Below are 23,534 nucleotides of genomic sequence, written 5' to 3' on the forward strand. Positions count from 1 at the left end.
TTACAGATTGAAAAATAAGATACAAAGAGATATTTCTCAAGGAACAGAGGGCAGAGCTTGGGGATAAATACAGAGGTGAGTAAATATAGTAAAAAAGTATTTGCAGAATCATTTGTTTGAATAAAAAAGCACAAGTCTGCTATGCTGGCATTCACAAGCATCTTTTTAATTAAGACTTAGATTGTAAACTCTCTGGACCGGGGCCATCTTTTTGTTCTGTGTTGCAGCACCCAGCACAATTGAACCCCAGTCTTTGACTGGGATCTGTAATCACTACTGCAGTACAAATAATAAATGTTCATAATCATTATGAGCAGGTGGAGATAACTGCTTATATGACCCATAGAGGAGGGGCATCGGCGCTTGCCACCTATTAATTCTGGAGGGAGGGCTGCAATGGGGAACAACCTCCCCTCAGTGGAGTTCAGGCTGTGGTGTGAGTAGCATTGCCATCTCTGAGGAATATAAAGGGATATCAGGGATGATCCTGAGCCCATAAAACCAGAGAGCTAGCTGTGTGTTCTGAGCCCCCTGATTAGGGTGACCAGGTGTCCTGATTTTATAGGGACAGTTCTGATTTGGGGGGCTTTTTCTTATATAGGCACCTATTACCTGCCATCCCTGTCCCAATTTTTTCCACTTGCTGTCTGGTCACCCGACCACTAATGGACTTTCCAGGACAGGGATAGCTCAGTGGTTTGAGCACTGGCCTGCCAAACCCAGGGTTGTGAGTTCAATTCTTAAGGGGGCCGTTTAGGGATCTAGAGCAAAAATTGGGGATTGGTCCTGCTTTGAGCAGGGGGTTGGACTAGATGATCTCCTGAGGTCCCATCCAACCCTGATATTTGATGAGTCTATAACAGCTACCTCAAAAAAGGGGAATACCTGGACTGCCTCAAAAAAGGGGAATACCTGGACTGGTGGCAACTCTAGGTGTGAGACAAAGGCAGAAGCCCCTTTGATTTTGAAGGGGGGAAAGAGCCACAGCCAGGAGCCCTTTCCAAGGGCATGTGGCAGGCTACAGAAGAGGGGAGAACCAGATGGAGGGGATCCCCTGGGGGGGTGAGGAAGATGGAGAAACCGAGGGTGCTTGGGACGTCCCTCTCCCCCCAAAGTCAGGCAGGGTGACCTGGCAGAACCCGCAGAGCCGCTGCCGCTGGGGCACAAAATCCAGGGCATTTGGGACAGTCGTGAACCCATCAAAGCAGACGGCGGAGTGTGCACTGAGCCCCCTGCAGATCTCCCAGGACAGCTATCTCAATAGCGGGGAAGCCTGGGAAAACCTGGACAGGTGACACTCCTGGTCACAACAGGGAGCAGCCACCTTGGTTGTAATACTATGGGGACAGCCACCTAGGCTGGGCAGGCGCAAGGAGACGGCCTTCTGGGCGTCAGCAGTGGGGGAAGGAGGGGAACACCATCTTGCTTTCCAATCCCACAGGGGCAGCCATCTTAGCGAAGCCATTGGTGGGCGCGGCCATCTTGGTTATGGCGCTCCCTGGGGGCGGCCATCTTTGTAAAGAACTAACGCGGGGGCTGCGGCAGCTCTCCCGGCCGGCGGCGCCGGCGTCCCCCTAAGCAAGATGGCGGCGGGGCATGCTGGGATTGGCGGAGCCGCCGGGGTTAGGGGTCGGAGGTACTGAGTGAGGCTCCGGCGGCTGCAGCGGGCGGGGGGAGCCTCTGGAGCCGCCATGGGGGAGGCCGAGAAGTTCTATTACGTCTATAGCTGCGACCTGGACATCAACGTGCAGCTGAAGATGTGAGTGAGGAGGGGGGGCGGCCGGGCGAGGGGGGCAGCGCTCGCCCCTCCCCCCCCGCTGGGGGGGGGGCGGCGGAGGACTCGGGGCCACCCTCCACCCCCGGCTGGGAGGGGACTCGGGGCGCCCCCCCTCCCCCCGGCTGAGGGGGAGGTGGGATCTTTCCTTGCGGGGGTGGTGGGCGAGGGGGGCCCCTCAGGAAGGGAGGGGGGCGCAGCCCATCTTGGAGACGGTGGGGGCTGTGGGGGAAGGGCTGGGTTAGGGCTCCCCTCTCGGGGTGCGGGGTGGGAGGGGGGGAGAGCTGGGCCCGCGGTTTGCCCTGTCCCAGCCGGGGTCGGGACGGGGCAATGGAGGGAGCTGGGATGGGCCCATGGCCCTGCATCTCCAAAGGGGGCTCTCTGTTCATCCATAGGGGGCCTGGGCCTGGCTTCGGGCCCGATCGCAGTGTCCCCTGCAGTGGAGCTGGGAGCCCCAGGGCCTTGCCTTGTGGGTCTCTCAGCTGGGGCAGTCATGCTCAGCCTGCTCAGTTGCACCTTCAGGGTCGCACAGCTGCAGCAGGGTTGGTTGTCCGGCGCTTCTGGGTACTAGCCGCTGGCTCAAAACTGTCCGGTTACCTTCCGAAAACCGGAGACACGTTTCTTTGGGGTTAGGTCTTAACCTGGTAAAAGCGCTGTCTGAACAGGTCAGCTGATAAAGGTGCATTATTGGCTTAATGCTACTATGCCGGATAACCTGCTTGTATTACAATTAAGACTTAATATTAGAAGGGGGAGAAAATCTCCCCCTCCCCCAGCTTCTTCACCTTGTTCGTTTGATACCACTTTGCAGATTCGGTATAGACAAGTGTTCACAGCATCCAGGCCTGACTAAGTATGTTCATAACTTAGGCTTGGTCTACACTACAGAGTTAGGTCGAGGTAAGGCAGCTTACGTCAACCTAATTGTGTCAGTGTCTACACTAAAATGCTGCTTCCACTGAAGTGAGTGGCCTGCTACACCAACATAATAACTCCACCTCCATGAGAGGCATAGCACTTATGTCGGTGTGGTTAGGGCAACGCAGTGTCTGTGTCGACACTGCCTTACTCCCCTTGGCTGTTGGCTGTCATTTTTGTCAGTTTCATGGCTGCCTCTGGCTCAGAGCAGCAATGTGGGGCTCACAGGGCCAGCTAAAACTGACAAGAATGTCAGTTTCACAGCTAGTAGGCTCCTTGCTGTGAAAATGAGCAGGCGCTGGGCTCACAGCTGTCCCCCCACCCCCAGCTGTCAGCCTAGGGGCCAGAGCTGGAGTTGTGAGCTTAGGGGCTGAATTTCACAGCAGAGAGTATATCAGCAAGGAAATTGACATTCTTGTCTGTTTCACAGCTCCAGCTGTGAATCCCATGCTGCTGCTATGAAGGGAGGTAGTGGTGAAACTAACAAGAATGTGAATTGCACTGTTCCTAGGCTCCCTATTGTGAAATTGAATCCGCATGGGGGCTCACAGCTCTAGCTGTCAGACTGGGGTGGGTGGTGGGCTCCAGCTGCGAGCCCCAAAATGCCCCACTTCAGTCAGTGCAAGAAACTTCACTGTTTTCTCTGCTAACATGCAACATACATAACATTAAATAATCTATTTTAAAAAAAAAATAGGCTAAATTCATTGATGCCACTTCACTGAATTTCTGAATCCTTCTCACATAGTTAGATGACATTTCTCTCTGAAAAATAGTAATCCAGCACAATTAATGATTGCAAGACTAAGATAGCCAGTCTCTGTGCTTAATAATTTCAATAAAAATCCCATTCACTCTCCAGTTCTTTCTGTGGACATCTATTATTTAAAATGAAGTTGGCATTATATGACAGTTTCTTTCTTTCTTTTAATTTAGAGGAAGTCTGGAAGGGAAAAGAGAACAGAAGAGTTACAAAGCTGTTTTGGAAGACCCTATGCTGAAGTTCTCAGGATTATACCAGGAGACTTGTTCTGACTTGTATGTAACTTGCCAAGTATTTGCAGAAGGGAAACCTCTTGCTCTTCCAGTTAGGACTTCCTACAAAGCTTTTAGCACTAGATGGAAGTAAGTGACTATATTTCATATACATCTTAAGTATTTGGACATTGAACTACATTAATATATGTTGTGGCTTTTCCAAAATTTACAAATTATAAAAGAGAAACTCTTAATCAATAGTCTGGGGATGTTTTCTTCACATTCTTGATTCTTAATACAGTTAATATTATTTGTATTCTGGTGCCTAGGAATTCCAGTCAGAGCTCCATTGTGCTGAATACAGTACATACATGTAATCAAAAGATACTCTTTACCTCAAAGAGCTTACAGTCCTAACATATGGCTAGAGAACAAGCGGAGAAAAACAAATAAAATGTGAGGAGGTGAGGGATCAGGCAGAGGAACAGCATATGCAGGAAGTTAGGATAGAATATCATAATGGGTCCTTCTGGCTGTAAAATCTCAGCAAAGGCAAGGTTAACAGTGATTTGATTGTTTGGTATAACAAGTAGCATACGTATTCTATTTGCTAGGAAATCTAAGCAGTATATCCCATTGTGGTACAAAGGAAATGTCAAAATGTATCTCCTTTGAAAATCATAACTACATAGTGGAAACTACATCAAGCCAAGCAATTTCCATTTGCTAACGGGGAAAAGGGCAGAAATCCTCATTTGTGTTCTGCTTGAAATATCTCCTTCAGTGAAACAGTTTTCACCCGTTTAGAGAAGCCAAAAATTCTATATTTCAGATATATTAGGATGTGTAAAATAAAGCTATCTTTGTAATGATCAGTTATAAAGAAAAATGTTATGAGTGACAAATGGTGTTTTGTAATTTTGATTTTTCAGAGTAACACCCCTGGCATTTAAAGTAACTTGACTAACAATAATAATTATTATTAGCTATTTTTGAGGTGTGACTAAAGTGTGTGTTTGTACCTTTTTTCTATTCAGTTGGTTAAGTGTGGCTGAGTTGCATTTTATTTTAGTTTTATTTAACTTTATTTTTTGGTCCGGGCCTGTAAATGTTCATGACAATTTTGCAAGGCTGTTTGTTTCCCATAAACAGAGTTCAGTTATGAATTTTGAATATGTTCTCTTCAGCTGTGGTCCTGCAAACACTTACACATGTGTGTAAGTGTGTACTGGGCCAGAGCCCAAGTGAACATATTCAGCCATATCTTCAAAGTTCAAATATTAGGGAAAAATACCAGTATGGAGTATAAAATAGAACAATTTAAAATATGACGTTCATAACTAACAGCGAGTTTCTCTCCTCAGCTGGAATGAATGGCTAAAATTGCCTGTGAAGTATCCTGACTTGCCCCGTAATGCACAAGTGGCTCTGACAATTTGGGATGTGTATGGGCCAGGTAAAGCAGTTCCGGTAGGGGGAACAACAGTCTCACTCTTTGGAAAATATGGGTATGTTTCTTTTCCTTGCATGGTACCGTAAAATAATAGTTTGAACTGCATTTGTGCACAGTAATAAGAGTCAATGGTCATATTAGGGAGTGATGCGTTGATGTAGCTACATTGCTGCAATGGTATAAAGCAGTGCTTGTACAGAAGTGACTTGCCCTGCTTTACAGTCAGGCAACTGATCTGCCCTGGGGTGTTGCAAAGATGCAGTTATTTTGGTTCAAAAGTCCCTAGAGGAGACAAGCCTTTAGGCTGAAAGTTCTGAAAGCTCTTAAGTTTTAAAATGGCAAGTGCTGAGACTACTTCAAATCATGTACTCCGGTAGGTTCATATATTAGCAACAGTCTGCACTGCATGTTTATATAGGTATGGAAATATGTGCTTAGCCTGAAGTATGAACAGATCATCAACATTTGGCTGGCATGTGCTCTTTAAGTGTTGTAATGACATTGATAGGCACCAGTACACTTGTCTCAACCAGAGTTTATCATAAAATTAGGACTAGTCTTTGGTTTAAAAGGATAAGTAATGAAAAATACCTGTCTATGCAGTATTAGTATAAGGTAAAGCTAATCCAGGAAGAGTGGAATCGTCAAAGGTGCGTAAGGGAACTAGACATCCAATTGTGACTGACAATCAGTGGGAGTTCTGTACCTAATTCCCTTAGGAGTCTGTTAAAAATCCCAGCTGAAATGCAGAGTCCAGCCATGTACGCCAGGAGTCAGGGTTTTGGGTGTGCATTGGTGCGTGGTCTCGCTAGCCTGTGTTGCGCTCATCATCGTGGATTCTGTGCGTGTCTAAAAAATCATGTGAAAATTAAAGAGACCAGGTGGATGAGGTAATATCTTTTATTGGACCAACTTCTGTGGGTGGGAGAGACGAGCTTTCCCGCTTACTCAGAGCTGCTCTTAAGGTCTGGCAAACATGAAAAAGATCTTTGTGTAAGATCCAAATTTGTGTCTCTCACCAACAGAAGTTGATCTAATAAAAGATATTCCCTCACACACCTTGTGTCTCTAATATCCTGGGACTGACATGGCTACAACAACACTACATACAACATATTATGCAAATGGCGTTGAAGGGTTCCATATTTGTCTTTACTGACAGAGCAAACTTGTTCCGTTTACAAGTAAAAAAGATATTTGTTCCTAAGTGCCTGCTCTTCAAAGGCAGCAGCATAATCTGTAAACCAGGCGGCATGCTTACTGCCTCGTGCATCGTGACTGGTAATAAAAATCGAAGGCCAAGTTCTGCCTTCAGTTTACACCTGTGCCACCCATTGACTTTGGGAATTGACAATTTTTTTCACTTACCAGGAATCTTCTTCATTTATTTTTAAACTGTACATGGCACCAAAAATGAAGGCCACCTAAGATACGAGTTACCATGCACTTTGCAGTTCAGTTAAATAATGCATGGCAGTGTGATTCTGATTCTGAAATTTTCGCAAAAGGAATGTGGGAGTACTATCATTGTACTTGGATACTGATGGTTGTGGTATTTTCAGTTTACAAAAGTGATGCTGCATCTGTCTTATAGTATGTTTCGTCAAGGAATGCATGACTTGAAAGTCTGGCCCAATGTAGAAGCTGATGGCTCAGAGCCCACCAAAACTCCTGGGAGGACCAGTAGCACTCTCTCTGAAGATCAGATGAGCCGATTGGCTAAGGTAATGTAACAGTTCTTCAGTTAGGTCTTTAAGGTTGCTTGCATCTATAATCTAGAAGCCAGGAATGGAAGACCTGCTTTGCGTGCCATTTTCTGACATTAGTTATCATGCTTTTAAAGATATTTACCTTCTCATTTAACTGTAAGGGATTATTGGTGTGCTGTAGCATTTCTCCATATTAAGCTGTAGATCAAAATATAAAAGTTAATATTTGGCCACATCATACTAAACACCCCAGTCTTCTGTAAGGAATTTATGAGCATCCCTTGAAAGTGCTCAGGGAAGACCAAAATGCTGAACTCTTCAGTTTCAATAAGAATTATTTTAATGAGCTTATATTTTAAGAGATTTCCATGTAACTTCTCTAGCATTCTTCAGTAGTCGTCTTCTAAATATGAAAACCTTAGGCCACGTCTACACTACAAACTTTGTTCGATGCAAGTTACGTTGGCATAAAGCTGCCCCAGTTCATGTATTGCTTGTGTGTGTGTGCATGTTTGTGTCCTTGCATCAGCGCTGTGCTTGCTCACCAAGAGCGTTTGTGTTGATGCACAGTGCAGTGCAGTTTGGGTAGGTATCCCAGTGTGCAACTGGCCACTGTCTTTTGGGAAATTTTGGCAAAGTATGGTGCGGCCAAAACAAGTTGCACAGTCATTACTGGGAGCAAGGGGTTAACTTCCCAGCATGCAACTGTCTTAATCCCAGGTCATCTGTATCCCATAACTTTGGCATCTTTTTTTCAAAATCCCATGAACCCTCATGGTTCTCCTCATTCTGTCATGTCTGACAGAGGCATGGAGCCTGCTGAGCTCTGCAGTATTGTCCTAATCGTTGCAAGCAAGGACGCATGATTCTCTGGTATTTCCAGTGCCACAAGAATAATGCGATCATGACAACTTTTCGGAGGACAGATTGCTGTGGAACCTAGTGAGAACCAATTCAAGGCTGTTGTTGATGGTCACGGAGCAGCCGCAGGTGGTGGAGCACTGCTTCTGGGCCTGAGAAACGAGCACTGACTAGTTTGACTGCCTTGCAATGCAGGCTTGAGATGACGAGCAATGGCTGCAAAACTTTTGGATGCGCAAGGCGACATTCCTGGATCTGTGCGCTTAGCTTGTTCAAGACCTCCGGCCTAGGGACACCAGAATGAGAGCTGCACTGACAGTGGAGAAGCGAGTGGCGATTGCACTGTGGAAACTTGCAATGCCAGATTGCTACCAATCAGTGGGAAATAATTTTGGAGCTGGAAAATCCACAGTGGAGGCTGTTGTCATGAAAGTGTGCAGGGCCATTAATTGCCTCTGCTATGTAGGACTGTGACTCTTGGCAATGTGCAGGACATAGTAGATGCATTTGCAGTAGAGGGTCCTGAACTGCAGTGGAGCAATAGACTGCATGCATATCCCTGTTTTGGCACCAGAGCACCTTGCCACAGAGTACATCAACAGGGTTTCTTTTCTATGGCTATGCAAGCATTGGTAGATCACCAGGGATGCTTCACCGACATCAATATGGGCTGGTCAGGGAAGTCAAGTGATGCTTGCATCTTTGAGAATACAGGACTGTTCAGAAAGCTACAAACAAGGGCTTACTTTCTCAACCGCTGGATTATCATTGGCAGTGTTGAAATGCCAATAGTCATACTGGGAGACCCAATTTACCCCTTGCTTCCCTGGCTTATGAAGCTGTACACCGGCCACCTCAACAGCATCAAGGAAGAGCTCAGCAGGCGCAGAATGACAGTTGAACATGCTTTTGGTAGATTGAAGGAATGCTGGCATTGTTTATTCAAGAGATTTGAATCTCAGAGAGAAAAATATCTTGATGGTTATAGTTGCCTGCTGTGTCCTGCATAATATCTATGAAGTGAAGGGGGGAAAGTTGACGTTTCTGTGGCTGGTCCATAGCTATGTTTGCACAGCCTCTTCTCACCATAGGCCCAGGAGAGCCAATACTTCCTGTCTACTCCAAGTTGGAGCGTATCTAGAGCATGTAGCCACATGGTCAGCTAGGCAGTTGCTCACAACAGTGGTGAGCTACTAGGTGTGCTTGCAAGACTGGATAAGTAGGAAAGGGCATTACAAAAATTTGCTGGACTTTCAAGCAGCGGGGTGCGTTCTGAATGACGTGACCTCTGGGCAGTGGAGCTCACAACTGAGGCCAGAGCGGTCAGGGTTGGGCATTGTGGAACAACTGCTAGAGAACTGTTAAGGTTGACATCAATAACACAGTGTGTCTGCTTGTGCTCTGTCAACCTCCTGCTTGGGGAGGTGATGTTACTATGTCTGTGTAATGGGGCACTTACATCAGTGGGAGACAAATTTAGGTGCAGACACATGCACAACTACATGGATTCAAGGTGGCTTATGTCGACCTAACTTTGTAGCATAGCTCAGGCTTTACTCTTCCGGTCAGTACTGATTAGTTCTAGCATAACATTAAGACTATTTTAGGTGGAAATTGCAAGAAGAGAGATTAGATGTTAGCACTGCTTTGGCGACTCAGTGGTATTAATGTCAATTTTGTGCAGAAACAAAGTTTCACTGCCAGAAAATAATGGAATATACTTTTCTGTTGCCTCAAAGCTTGTCTTGAAGAATCCCTGACCATAAAGGATGATTTCTGTAATTGGTCAGTCTGAGTTCAATCATGAACCATTGGATTAACCTATCAGTCCACCTTCTTATAGCAAACTTAGGCCATGCTCACTTAATAGGTCAACTATTTTAATTAATAGACTTAGGTCAGATTTAATAATTTGGTGATTGTCTCCTAGCTTTTCAAGGCAGCCAACTGCTTTCATAATTGTTCAAGGAAAGTTTGTGATATAAATCTCTTTCCTCTTCTAGAGATTTATGATGGCAATAAACTAACTTTCATTTAAGCTGTGTGTACCTTGAGTTTCTAATAGAAAACTCATTATAATCTGCTCATTTATAGTCAGCAGGTCACTATAACATGAGCAAGGTTGAATTTCAAGAGCAGTAAGAGGATACTCTTATCCACAGAAAGCTTCAGATGCTATTTTTTTGTTGTTGTAATGGTTTTCTTTTTGGAATGGGAACAAAAGCAATATAATGACTGCCTCACCTGTTAATCTTAATACTAATTTTGTTTAGAATCAACACTATATAGCCTTCTATTGAACATATTCCTCATTGGATTCTAGGAAAATTGGCTGCGCATGGAATATTTCATCAAGTCTTGAGTTTTTTTTTTTGTATTGCATTGAGGAAGACATTCCATTGTGTTTAGAGTTAGCATAGGAAGAAACTAAGTGCATATGATCTTAATTTTCTGCTTTAGTATGGTGAATTGGTTTAATGTAGTGAAATGTTGTATTCCTTTATTCCTACATTTATATCTACAAGGTTTTGTTTTTCACATCACTTAGGACTTGTTCACTTAGGAGTTTTCCTTTTGACGTTGGCATAGCTACTTCCGTACGCTGCTGACGTGCATCCACTTCCAAGCTTTGTGCTAACCGCTTTGTCCCCCTTCCTGCTCACCCGACGACAAGTCCCACATATATAAGGAACCAAAAACATTGGAAGCTACACAGCTCTGCACCTTCCAGGATATGCTGAAGAGCACTAACCCTGAAGATATTTGCAGGAGGGTTTTTTGTTTGTTTGTTTGTTCTCAAATGATCTTAGAAAGTCTGCAGTGAACGTGGTCAGCAAGAGATTTTGTGGCTAGCAGACTAGGCAGCATTTTTTCCACCTGACTGTCTAAGGTGTACTAGGTTGGGCCCATTTTCTTATGGACTTCCTAGAACTTTCAGAAAAACAGGGCTCCTCTCCAGCAGTTTTTGACAATTAAAAAAAAAACCACCAAAACACTTAGAGAATATCCCACCCAACAGAAAAAAATTAAGGTTGCAGACTAATATGGCATTGTGAGTGCATTACTTTTCAAGAATGTTAGACATAAGTGTTATAAATTCAAAAAACACGGGAGATGAGGCTGCAATGTTCAAACAAGGCACCCAAGCTACCTGAACTCTAGGTTCTTAGCAATGTCCTGGCAAAACAAACCCGTGCTACTTCAGTGTTCCATAATAAACAGTGTTGGTACTTGTGACCAAAACCAACAATGTTGTATACTTAATTGCTCTGTGGTTACACTGCTTTATGGCTAACTTTGAAACCATGCGCAGAGCACACAAAATAAGTTTTACAAAGTCCTGATTTATGAATAGCACACTGAAGGCAATCATCCCCCATGCTCTAGCAAAGGTCCAATCTGCTCAGGTGCTGAGGGCAATCAACCTCTCATAGTCAGTGTTTAAGAGTTCAGATACTGACTCTGTATTTTTCCCCTTTGGCAGTCATTTATCCTGTTCATGTGCCTCAATATACAAAATTCATATTTCCCCCATCAGTGGTGTAGCATTGTAACTCCAGTCGGCTACCAAGAGGGCAATTTTTTCCCACCAAATAAAGCTTCTACTTATCTTTTTTTATTTTTGGAATAGCAGGTTGCCTTGTCTTTCTCCCCCTCCTGTTCAGTTGTGCTTAGATTCAGCCTCGCAGTGGTGGAGGTAGATTACCTATCATACCTGCTGTAAATTCAATTGACTAGGGTTTCTGGATCGTGGAAAAGAGTTCTCACTTACCCAGGTGTGCTCTAGCAAATGGATTAATCTGAGCTATGGCATTCTTAAATTCAAGCAGCTGCTTGAGTAAAACAGACTTTCAGTGGTTCTTATAACCTATTTAGCAGTTGATGAGCAATTAGTGATCTTGTATGGCTGTATGTAAAAGAGAATTTGAATATTTGTTAAAATGAGCGATTAACAGTGTTGGTTAAATGTAGGCATAGTATCTGTGGACGCTGTGTTCCAAAGTCATCCTCACTGACTTCTGTAATATGTTTGCAGTTAAAGTACTGGTCTGATTTATGATAATCTGTGATGGTCTTACGATGTTGATTGATTGCCTGACATTAGAGACCAGGTTGAAATCCACCAAATGAATTATTACTTAAAAAAAATACATACAGCTGAAAGAGCTGCTTTCCATTTGAAGGAAAATCCTTTTTATTTCTTGACACTTTTTTGACCAGCACTTCGTTGATCCACACGAAGAATTCAGTCATGCTCGTGTAGGTTTTGGACATTGTTGAAACTCCCATTCTGCTGTGGAAAGAAAATGTTTCATACATAACCTTCTCAGGTTGATGAAACTGTGGCAAGCATTCAGTCTGGTAATGGAGTGCCATATCATCACGCTAATGTGAAATGTTTGAAAGTTGCTTCAAAAACTGTCAGCGTGGCTGAAAACTATGAAGTTGCCCTCCCAGGGGATTGTTGGCAAAGCAAGCTCCATTCCCTTATCTCCGTAATTTATATGCAGAGAGTGGAACATTTTAGTGCTCTGTTTAATGGTAATGACATTAGGACATTACAATTAAATAATTCTACCTTAGGACTGATAGGTTGGTTTATTGCTTTAAAAAGAAAGCTTTGCTGTTAAATTATCACTTCTTCCATTTTCCCTCCCCTCTACCCACAACACTACTCCTATCAGCTGAATGAAATTGGCTGATCATACCACCACCTAGTCCTTAACATCAGTGAAAGCATTCGGTTCTTCAGGGTAAGATAGGATTCATCTTCCAGAGAACATATTTCTTATTTCACAACGCTTGGCCGCCTTTCTAATTGTTTATTTTGAGGTGTTTATGTATTTCTAGAGACCGACATTGTTTCTGAAGGGGTAAGTGTCTGTGGACATCCTGAATTCTATATATGTAGATAATCCGTGATGTATTGTGGGGAAGAAAATGGGGGAACTAAATTGGCTCATTAGGATTACATTTAACCTGCTATAATGATTGACCTCTTGCATACATCAATATTTTATAAGGTCTTCTACTTTTACCTTTTGGCGTAAAGGGAAATTAGTGTGGCTACTGTACAGATTTGGATACTCTACTTTCAGGTAGAAGAGGCACAAGACAGTAGGAAGCAATTTTGCATGGGTTGAAGTGATTGACTAGATCAGTGATGCTCAGACCTCAGTAGTTCAGGAGCCAAATTAGCAATCAAGATTACCCAAAAGAGCCACAGTAGTGTGAATTCATTGTTTCATGTATTATATATTCATATTTAAACAGTATGACGGGAAAATATTTAGTTTATATATAAATTATATATTATTTTCACAGGACAATGACGAAGTATTGACAGGTTTCAGAGTAGCAGCAATGTTATTCTGTATTCGCAAAAGGAAAAGGAGTACTTGTGACACCACAGAGACTAACAAATATATTTGAGCATAAGCTTTCATGAGTTACAGCTCACTTCATTGGATGCATGCAGTGGAAAATACAGTGGGGAGATTTTATATAAACAGAGAACATGAAACAGTGGGTGTTACCTGATCACTCTCATTACAGTGTGTATGGTAAGGTGAGCTATTGCCAGCAGGAGAGAAAAAAAAACTTTTTGTAGTGATAATCAAGGTGGGCCATTTCCAGCAGTTGACAAGATGGTGTGAGGAACAGTGTGTGTGGAGAATAAACATGGGGAAATAGTTTTACTTTGTGTAATAACGCATCTACTCCCAGTCTTTATTCAAGCCTAATTTAATGGTATCCAGTTTGCAAATTAATTCCAATTCAGCAGTCTCTCGTTGGAGTCTGTTTTTGAAGTTTTTTGTTGAAGAATTGCGACTTTTTGGTCTGTAATCGAGTGACCAAAGAGATTGAAGTGTTCTCTGACTAGTTTTTGAATGTTATAATTCTTGACTTCTGATTTGTGTCCATTTATTCTTTTACATAGAAACTGTCCGGTTTGGCCAATGTACATAGCAGATGGGCATTGCTGGCACATGATGGCATATATCACATTGGTAGATGTGCAGGTGAACGAGCCTCTGATAGTGTGGCTGATGTGATTAGGTCTTATGATGGTGTCCCCTCAGTAGATATGTGGACGCAGTTGGCAACAGGTTTTGTTGCAAGGATAGGTTCCTGGGTTAGTGTTTTTGTTGTGCGGCGTGTGGTTGCTGGTGAGTATTTGCTTCAGGTTTGGGGGCTGTCTGTAAGCAAGGACTGGCCTGTCTCCCAAGATCTGTGAGAGTGACGGGTCATCCTTTAGGATAGGTTGTAGATCCTTGATGATGCACTGGAGAGGTTTTCGTTGGAGGCTGAAGGTGATGGCTAGTGGCGTTCTGTTATTTTCTTTGTTGGGCCTGTCCTGTAGTAGGTGACTTCTAGGTATTCTTCTGGCTCTGTCAATATGTTTCTTCACTTCAGCAGGTGGGTATTGTAGTTGTAATAACGCTTTATAGAGATCTTGTAGGTGTTTGTCTGTGTCTGAGGGGTTGGAGCAAATGCGGTTGTATCGTAGAGCTTGGTTGTAGACAATGGATCGTTTGGTGTGTCCTGGATGGAAGCTGGAGGCATGTAGGTAGGAATAGCGGTCAGTAGGTTTCCGGTATAGGGTGGTGTTTATGTGACCATCGCTTATTAGCACTGTAGTGTCCGGGAAGTGGATCTCTTGTGTGGACTGGTCCAGGCTGAGGTTGATGGTGGGATGGAAAATGTTGAAATCGTGGTGGAATTCTTCAAGGGCTTCTTTTCCATGGGTCCAAATGATGAAGATGTCATCAGTGTAGTGCAAGTAGACTGGGGCATTAGGGGACGAGAGCTGAGGCAGCATTGTTCTAAGTCAGCCATAAAAATGTTGGCATACTGTGTGGCCATGCGTGTACCCATAGCAGTGCCGCTGATTTGAAGGTATACATTGTCCCCAAATGTGAAATAGTTATGGGTGAGGACAAAGTCACAAAGTTCAGCCACCAGGTTTGCCATGACATTATCGGGGGTAGTGTTCCTGACTGCTTGTAGTCCATCTTTGTGTGGAATGTTGGTGTAGAGGGCTTCTACATCCATAGTGGCCAGGATGGTGTTATCAGGAAGATCACCGATGGACTGTAGTTTCCTCAGGAAGTCAGTGGTGTCTCGAAGGTAGCTGGGAGTGCTGGTAGCATAGGGCCTGAGGAGGGAGTCTACATAGCCAGACAATCCTGCTGTCAGGGTGCTAATGCCTGAGATGATGGGGTGCCCAGGATTTCCAGGTTTATGGATCTTGGGTAGTAGATAGAATATCCCAGGTCAGGGTTCCAGGGGTGTGTCTGTGCGGATTTGATCTTTTGCTTTTTCAGGGAGTTCCTTGAGCAAATGCTGTAGTTTCTTTTGGTAACTCTGTGTGATCAGAGGGTAATGGCTTGTAGAAAGTGGTGTTGGAGAGCTGCCGAGCAGCCTCTTGTTCATATTCCGACATATTCATGATGATGACAGCATCTCCTTTGTCAGCCTTTTTGATTATGATGTCAGAGTTGTTTCTGAGGCTGTGGATGGCATTGTGTTCTGCACGGCTGAGGTTATGGGGCAAGTGATGCTGCTTTTCCACAATTTCAGCCTGTGAACGTCGGCAGAAGCACTCTATGTAGAAGTCCAGTCTGTTGTTTTGACCTTCAGGAGGAGTCCACCCAGAATCCTTCTTTTTGTAGTCTTGGTAGGAAGGTCTCTGTGTGTTAGTATGTTGTTCAGAGGTGTATTGGAAATATTCTTTGAGTCGGAGACGTCAAAGATAGGATTCTAGGTTACCACAGAACTGTATCATGTTTGTCGGTGTGGAGGGGCGGAAGGAGAGGCCCCGAGATAGGACAGATTCTTCTGCTGGGCTAAGAGTATAGCTGGATAGATTAACAATATTGCTGGGTGGGTTAAGGGAACCACTGTTGTGGCCCCTTGTGGCATGTAGTAGTTTAGATAGTTTAGTGTCCTTTTTTTTTTTTTTTTTTGGTAGAGAAGCAAAGTGTGTAAATGGCTTGTCTAGTTTTTGTAAAGTCCAGCCACGAGGAAGTTTGTGTGGAAAGTTGGTTTTTTATGAGAATATCCAGTGAAAGCATCCTGATTGGTTAATAATTAAATTAGTGTGTTAATATCACATGTCTCCTGTGGCTCTTTGCAGCACTTTAAAGAGCTTGTGAGCCTCAGTCTCAGTATCATTGGACTAGATGCTTTTGTGCTGAAGGGTGGGGTATAGATCATTTGGTGCTCTGTGGGTGTAGCCATGACACACACTGCCCCAGTAATGCCCCTGGGATATGACCTTCTGAGCTACGTCTGTTTGGAAATCCCAGCAGTGGTTTAGTGTCAAAACCAGGGAGGCTTTCACCACTGGGAAATAATCAAATACAAATGAGCTTGGTTAGAATCTTCAGACAAGGTTTGTCTATATTTGGAGAGAAAGGGGTTTTACTCTAAAATCTGGGACAGGAGGATCCAAAGAGAGAAGGGCATCTCTATAGTTAGGGCTCTACCAAATTCACAGTTCATTTTGGTCAATTTCACAGTCATAGGATTGTAATAATTGTAAATGTCATGATTTCAGCTCTTTAAATCTGGAATTGCATGGTGTTGTAATTGTGGGGTTCCTGACCCAAAAGGGAGTTGTAGGGGGGTTGCGGCACTGCTACCCTTGCTTCTGCGCTGCTGCCTTCGGAACTGGGCCCTCAGTCAGCGGCCGCCACTGTCCGGCCGCCCAGCTGTGAAGGCAGCATTTCAGAAGTAAGGGTGGCATGGCATGGTATGGTATTGCCACCCTTCGTTCTGTGCGCCTGCTGGCAGGGCGCTGCCTTCGGAGCTGGGCGCCCAGCCAACAGCTGCCGCTTTCCAGCCACCCAGCTCTGAAGGCAGCGCAGAAGTAAGAGTGTCAATACTGTGCCCCACCCTGCCCGCCAAATAGCCTTGTCACCCTCTTCCCCCCTACAACTCCCTTTTGGGTCAGGACCCCCAATTTGAGAAACGCTGGTCTTCCCTGTGAAATCTGTATAGGATAGGGTAAATGCACACAACAAAATAGAGTTCATGGTCTGTGACGTGTTTTTCATGGCCATAAATTCGGTAGGGCCCGATCTGTAACGCTTGTCTTCATAGACTTGTTTGAAGGAGGGGACACATGAAGGGAAAGTTACAAGAGACTACTGGTTTTGGTCATTGTGATTTGGTTGTAGAAGTACCCAGTACAAAATTCAGCTTGAAACCTAAGAGCTGGCTATGTTTTTTTTTTTTTTTTTTTCCCCTTCATCTGTGTCTTCTCTAAACTTTCTTTCCAGCTGCTCAGACTGTGAGTGCACAACATAGGATTTTCCCTTCCCCAGTTCCTTTTCTGTGATTCTAGATGGTCAGCAGATGAATTCTATGAAAGAAAATTTTGCATGAGCTTTACCAGGAAAAAATTAGTAACTGCAGTTTACTGAGTTAGGTGGTGATATTTCAATTTCTGAGAATTAAATTCAGAAAGTTGCTGTCTGTGACTTATCAAATGCTTGTAACTTAGGTTCGGTTATACTGGAGTCGAGAGCCTCGAAATAATGTCAAGTAAATCAACTGCCTTAAGCACATAACCTGATAGACATTGGTACAAGTTCATGTTTCTAATATTCCCGTTGGAAAGGTTTCAGAACAGAAGGCGTCAGAAGCCTGAGGCCAGTCTTCAATTTGACTGGTTTAAAATGGCTGATTGCTTAGAGGTCAAGCTGCAAACAATGAAGATAAATTTCATAGCAGTCTTTTTCCCCGCTATTGGATAGCTGTATGTTAGGATTTTCAGCGTGAATACTCGTGAAAATAAGAACTAACTGCTGACTAGAATCACTAACTATGGACAGGTTTCAGAGTAGCAGCCGTGTTAGTCTGTATGCATCCGATGAAGTGAGCTGTAGCTCACGAAAGCTTATGCTCAAATAAATTGGTTAGTCTCTAAGGTGCCACTAGTACTCCTTTTCTTTTAACTATGGACAGGTATGATTCAAACTTTTCTGCAGATGTTCTGTTGAACCCTAATTCTGGACTGCAGTATCCCTATTGTTCCATTCTTAGGTTCCTTCCAGGGTCGATAAAAACAAATGATTTAAAAAAAAATCAAAACAAATTTTTTATTTAAATTAGGTTTTTTCCTCAAAGCATTTTATCAAAAAAATCCACCTAAAGATATTTTTAATTAAGATCCATTATAGCTCAAAGATATCTCGTCATGGAATAGGGATTATAAATTCAAATTCTATAGTATGAGACAATATATTCCTGTAATGTTTAAGAAAAGTTTTGTAAATGACTTCCAATAGTTCATGGATTAGGGACCCAATCTTATGGGGTTTCAGGGGCTTCTGTATAGATTATTTCTATCTACTCAATGGGACTCAGTGCTCAGTCTAGACGATACCATCACAGATGCTTAGTTTTGCAGTTCTCAAACTGCGGATTTGTGTCTCAAGAGGTAACATGCTTGTTAACAGCAAAAATGTTTTAAAATAAATAATATATAGAGATGAGAAATAACAGACCTCAACTCTATTGCCCTTCTGCAAATTTGTGTACACGGAGTCAATCCCTTACCTCTCTCTAAAAGTGCAAAGTTTCAAAAAGTTCAATGAATAGAAGATTGTTGGGGGCAGAATAGATATGGACAGGAAGAAGAAGTCTGGAGATAAATGTGAGAAGCGAGGGACATATGCTTGTTTTGTTAAAATATTATGTTTGCTGTTGAAGAAAAAAATCCAGAATACTTAACGTTGTTGTTTTAGTTAAATAACACAATTTAAATGACTGTCTGGTGACATTCTCCTCCTAATACAGCATGGCACGAAAATCCTCCAAATATTAATGATTAACCTGTTGAATCAGAGATCGTTTACCCCCCCCCCCCAAAGACTTCATATATATCTGATTCAATTACCTTTGGTAAACAAAATAACCAAACGATCATTCATTTTCTGATATAGCTGTAAAACTAATCTGAAAAATTTTCAAAATAAATCACTATTTAAACATGTATCCCATGTACCTTCTAAAAATGAAATCTACATCTATCTCTGAGTTGTGAAGAATATGTACGAAGGTTATAACAACCAACGAGAACGCACTTTTATGTAGAAAACCATGATTAAATCGAGTGTTCCTGACTAGTGATTTAAATCATGATTTAAATCAATTTCATTTAAATCAAATCTACCCTGGTTCCTTCTAACTGGTGGTTCAGCATATCATGCTGATTTTAAGTACAGAATTTGTGAAATGGACAAATATTAAAGAAGTGAATATTGTACTCATTTTTGGACAAATATTAAAGAAGTGTATATTGTACTCATTTTCATGAGGGTCCTGGCCTAGATTTAAATCCAGATCTGTTGCGATGAAAGGCTAGTACAAAAAGTAATTACAGTACCAGCTCATTCAAATTGAAAGCAGCATTGCTTATTGTATCTGGCATATGCATCACCCTTGGTATCGCTCTCTGACATCAGATCAAAAGTTAATAGGTGTTTGATCTGATGTGAAATGAGTTGGTGACTCTTTTTGCTGAGTACCGAGAGATCAGACATCTGTCACAAAAGATGACTGGCAGACCATAGCATAGAAACCAAAGTTTGGATTTATTATAATGTAGATCAGTGCCGTTCATTCCACCCCTTATGTATTCTAGGCAATGGTCCTCAACCAGGGGACCGAGGCCTCCTGGGGAAGCGCTAGCAGGTTTCAGGGGGTCCATCAAGCATGACTGGTGTTAGACTTGCTAGGACCCAAGGCAGAAAGCCAAACCCCGCTGTGCAGGACTGCAGCCTGGGACCCAAGCTCCACCACCTGGGGCTAAAGCCGAAGACTGAGCAACTTAGCTTTGCGATGCTTCCTGTGGCATGGGGCCCTGAGCAGTTGCCCTGCTTGCTACCCACTAACGCCAGACCCAGCTTTTATATGCAGAAAAGCAGTTGTGGCACAACTGGGCCGTGGAATTTCTATAGCATGTTGGGTAGTGGGGGGAGGCTCAGAAAGAAAAAGGTTCAGAACCCCTGTTCTAGGGGAAAGTGAAGAGGTGCTCGTGAGAGAAGAGATCTGTCAAGGCTGACATTGCTGGTGGAATGATGGGGACAGTTGACACAATATAGAGTAGCTGGATAGGGTGAGGTTAAAATGCTTAGCCTTAAGGCAAGGACAAACAGCTTGAACTCTATGCATCTGAAGAAGTGATTTTTTTACCCATGAAAGCTTATGCTCAAATAAATCTGTTAGTTTTTAAGGTGCCACCGGACTCCTCATTGTTTTTGTGGATACAGACTGATACGGCTACCCCTCTGATAGCTTGAACTTGTTGCAGTGAAGGCTGATATTGGGCTACAGAGCCAGTCTTAGTACCATGGGGAATAGGATGATTTTTTTCCCAATGGTTATCAAATGCACTTTTCTGTACAGACCTGCAGCATCATTGCCTCCTAGTGAAGAAGAAAGACCTGTGTAGTGTCCTCAAGACCTATGTGGTAGTGGTTGACTCATGGTAGAAATACTTATGTTGAGGCCTCCTTCCTGCAGTGGCTAGAGTCAGGCTGTGCTGTCAGTGTCAGCTGCTGTTCAAAGCATTTTAAAAACTTAGTAAATCTCATGCTTTGTCCATCCCAGGATTTTTTTAAGTATCTCCAGTAAATTCAGCCTTTATGAAGACTTTTGCTTAGGTTCATGAAGCATAATTTAGATGATTGATTCTGAGTGTAAAGAGTAAAGAGTTTGAGATGCAGAATCATGATCAAAGCTACTTTTATAAAAACAAACCCACAAGTTGTTTGAAACAAATGTATTTCTTCTGCAGTGTTGTGATGTACTTTCATGGTGCAGTTGAACGTGATTTCTTCCTCACATTCCTCAGTAAAATCTTGGTTATCACTTAATATTAGATTTCTTAGCAGTGTCTGAGGCTGTCAGAACCTTTTATCTTTGTCCAGAGATCTATGATAGCAAGTGTACTAAATGAAGTTTTTAGATGCAGTGATGTTGTAGCTGTGTTGGTCCCAGGATATTACAGAGACCAGGTGGGTGAAAAGTAATATCTTTTATTGGACCAACTTCTCTCTCACCAACAGAACTTGGTCCAATAAAATATATTAGCCAAGGTGGGTAAGGTATCAAATTGAGTTTTTGACAATCTAAGATTGAGCCCTAAAAAGCTACTAATATTTATGTATAGTTTCCTTACTGAAGCAATGGCTTTAAAAAAAAAATAGGTGAGGAAAAGTCTTCAAGAATCTACTAATCTTTTCAAAAGCTTCACTAAAAAGGTCATAAAGTAAACATCTCTTGACCAAAATTATATTAGATCCTCATGTAAAATGTGAAGTTAATTTAGAAGCACTACGCTCAAGATCTTTGTCCTCTCTTCTGCATATTTTATTTGGTGCCCCACCCCTGAAGCTATATTTATCTTATAGGATTACATGATCTGGCAAATCTAAAAAAGATTTTCAGTAAAAGAAACCAAGTGTATTTTGTCTTTAAGGACAGACAATGTATTGTGAAGGAGAAGCACGTGATTCTCCCCCCCCCCCCTTTTTGTGTATTGATTTAAAGAGGAAAGGAGTAGCAATATCTTGGGTGGATTTGGTTTAGGTATGAATTTAAAATATAGATGTGTGGTATGATTCAGAAGTTTCAAAAGATAAGGTTTATTTTGGTCTGTTTCTTTTGATGCATTTAAATTTTCTTTTCCTGGCACTTAAGATTGAGCTGAGGTGAGCTCTCCTCACTTGTTTGTGGATATAACCAAGCATTCATGATACAGAAGCAAGTAAGGGGGCTGTAGGGGGATTGTATTCACTATCAACCTGATCCTGTGATGCAATAAGCTTCTCTTGAGGGATAGTGAGTGCCCTTTAACTCCCCATGTGGTAAAATTCTGATAAAATACAATATTAAATTCCAATTAAATATTTGGAAATCACAGTCCTTTAACATGTTAATTAACAAGTTTCTTTAATATAGGAGCCTGACAAGGAACATATGGAGGAAGTAAGTAGCAAGAGGGCAAAGCTTGTCAGCACCTGGTTTTGGGAGTGCATGCTTCTGACACTAAGCAGTCTAACATTTATTAATAAGAAACCTTCCCACTCTGCTATGGACTGTGATTTTTTTTTTATGTGAAATTACCTTTAATCAAGGGCTGGGTTTTTTATGGTTGCTTACTTGGTTAAAGCTTTCGATAGTCAAATTTGCCATTTCTAATATTAACCAACACCATTCTCGAGACATGCCTGAAAGCATGCTCATGCGGTGTGGGCATAGATATCTGTACATGTTCTCATCCTTTCCAGTTAGAATTTTCACAGAAGTTGGCTAAAGGTATTTTTTTTTATAAATAGACATAGGTTTCTTTCCATTGCAAGGGGGCTTCCAGAAATGTTCATTGAGTTGCCACCAGATTGGCATCCCTGCTCCTTAAGGCCTGTTCTTGCTTTATCTCTGTGACCTTATATAGAAATAAGTTAGAGGTGATTCAACATCCCTTACTCTAGAAGTCATTCTTCCCTGGCAGTATCCCTACAAACTTGGGGGGAGGCCTGAGCAGAAACAAAATGTTGCAACAAGTAGTAAAACCTGTTCAACATTAGAGAACCTTGATATGCTAATATAAGCAAAAAGAGTTAAACTCTTCCAGGCTGTGGGTAAACCCAGCCCTCAAAATAATAGGGAACCTACCTTCTGCAAGGCATCTCTTCCTTTTGTGTGTCCATCCCTTTATTATGCAGAGATGTTTGAGGGGAGGAGAAGATGAGGTTGACTCCTCACCCCAGCTTGTGTGCTTGGGACAAAGTAGTGCCCTGTACAAGACAGTATAGTATTATCTTTAAATGGAGTTGTATTGATTGATTATATAACACCAGTGAAGGCACTGTTTGTACTCTAACTGGAGGGGGAAACTCCTCCCCACCTCAGAAATAAAAGGAATTTTCCTCTAAATGGAAACTTACCCCAGCAGCACCAATTTGAGAAATGAGGAAGAAACATGGTGATTCAGAAGGGAGAAAAAAAAATCTACAAAGGATATGGGACCCTTATTTGGCAAATCTATTTCTTTAATCATCTTGAAAAAGCTCAGTGCTGTATATTCAGACAAATGGAAAACATTGCAAGTTTGAATCCAGTGAATGGTGGTCACGTATATAACATTTAGCCGTGATGGATTACCAGAGTAAGTAGGATTTGATTTCAGCAACACCGTTTCAGCCTTCCACACAAATATCCAGAGCAGTAATCAAATAACTAATCTCAAGGAAACCATTAATAAACTGCTTCCAATGAACAAACTTGGCTTTCAACCTGTCTACCATCCTCTATTCCAGTAATGCTATATAGAGAGCAAAATTCAACTTTGAGTTATGCTGGCTTTTGGATGTCATAACCTTGGTTTCTTCGTTTTCCTCCAGCTTTGGTGAAGCTTGCTAGAGTGGAGAGACTGGCCCTGGTAAAAGAATACTTCAAGATTTATAATTTGAGACACTCTGCATTGTTGCGATGGGAGAGATGGAAAATATAGCTGTAATTTAAAAAATCTGTGTCTGAAGACTACCATACTGTCCAATATACTGAGAGAGTATTGCTGTGCTCTACCTCCCTGCTGTACAGTTTAATTTGTAGATTAGATTTGAGCAGGTGCAAATGTTGGGGGATTTACTGGAAGGATCCACAGATCACACACACACACAGCTGAAAGTTAACCAATCCTGCATAATCATAATCTTTTAGTTGTTACCATGGGAACTACAGTTCCTCATTTAGGTAATTTTTTTAAAAGGATTCTTGTCATTCTAATTCCTGCTTTCAGTCTTTTGAAGTTGTACCCTTACCA

The 23,534-nt window shown here is 42.5% G+C and overlaps 1 protein-coding gene across 2 annotated transcripts in view; it reads left to right on the forward strand.

Moving 5' to 3' along the window:
* The first annotated feature begins 1,604 nt into the window (after positions 1 to 1,604).
* Positions 1,605 to 23,534, forward strand: part of PIK3C3 (phosphatidylinositol 3-kinase catalytic subunit type 3) — a 133,644-nt gene continuing 111,714 nt past the window's right edge. For both annotated transcript variants that reach the window (XR_014711622.1, XM_084628052.1), the window contains exons 1-4: positions 1,605 to 1,759; positions 3,629 to 3,817; positions 5,035 to 5,178; positions 6,718 to 6,847. Coding sequence is in view for 1 of the 2 variants with exons in the window: in XM_084628052.1 (XP_084484178.1) it covers positions 1,692 to 1,759; positions 3,629 to 3,817; positions 5,035 to 5,178; positions 6,718 to 6,847 (531 nt within the window). In the remaining variant the exon portion in view is untranslated. The remainder of the gene's footprint in view (positions 1,760 to 3,628; positions 3,818 to 5,034; positions 5,179 to 6,717; positions 6,848 to 23,534) is intronic.

This window comes from Lepidochelys olivacea (genome assembly GCF_965140295.1).
Source record: "Lepidochelys olivacea isolate rLepOli2 genome assembly, chromosome: 5".
Lineage (NCBI taxonomy): Eukaryota > Metazoa > Chordata > Testudines > Cheloniidae > Lepidochelys > Lepidochelys olivacea.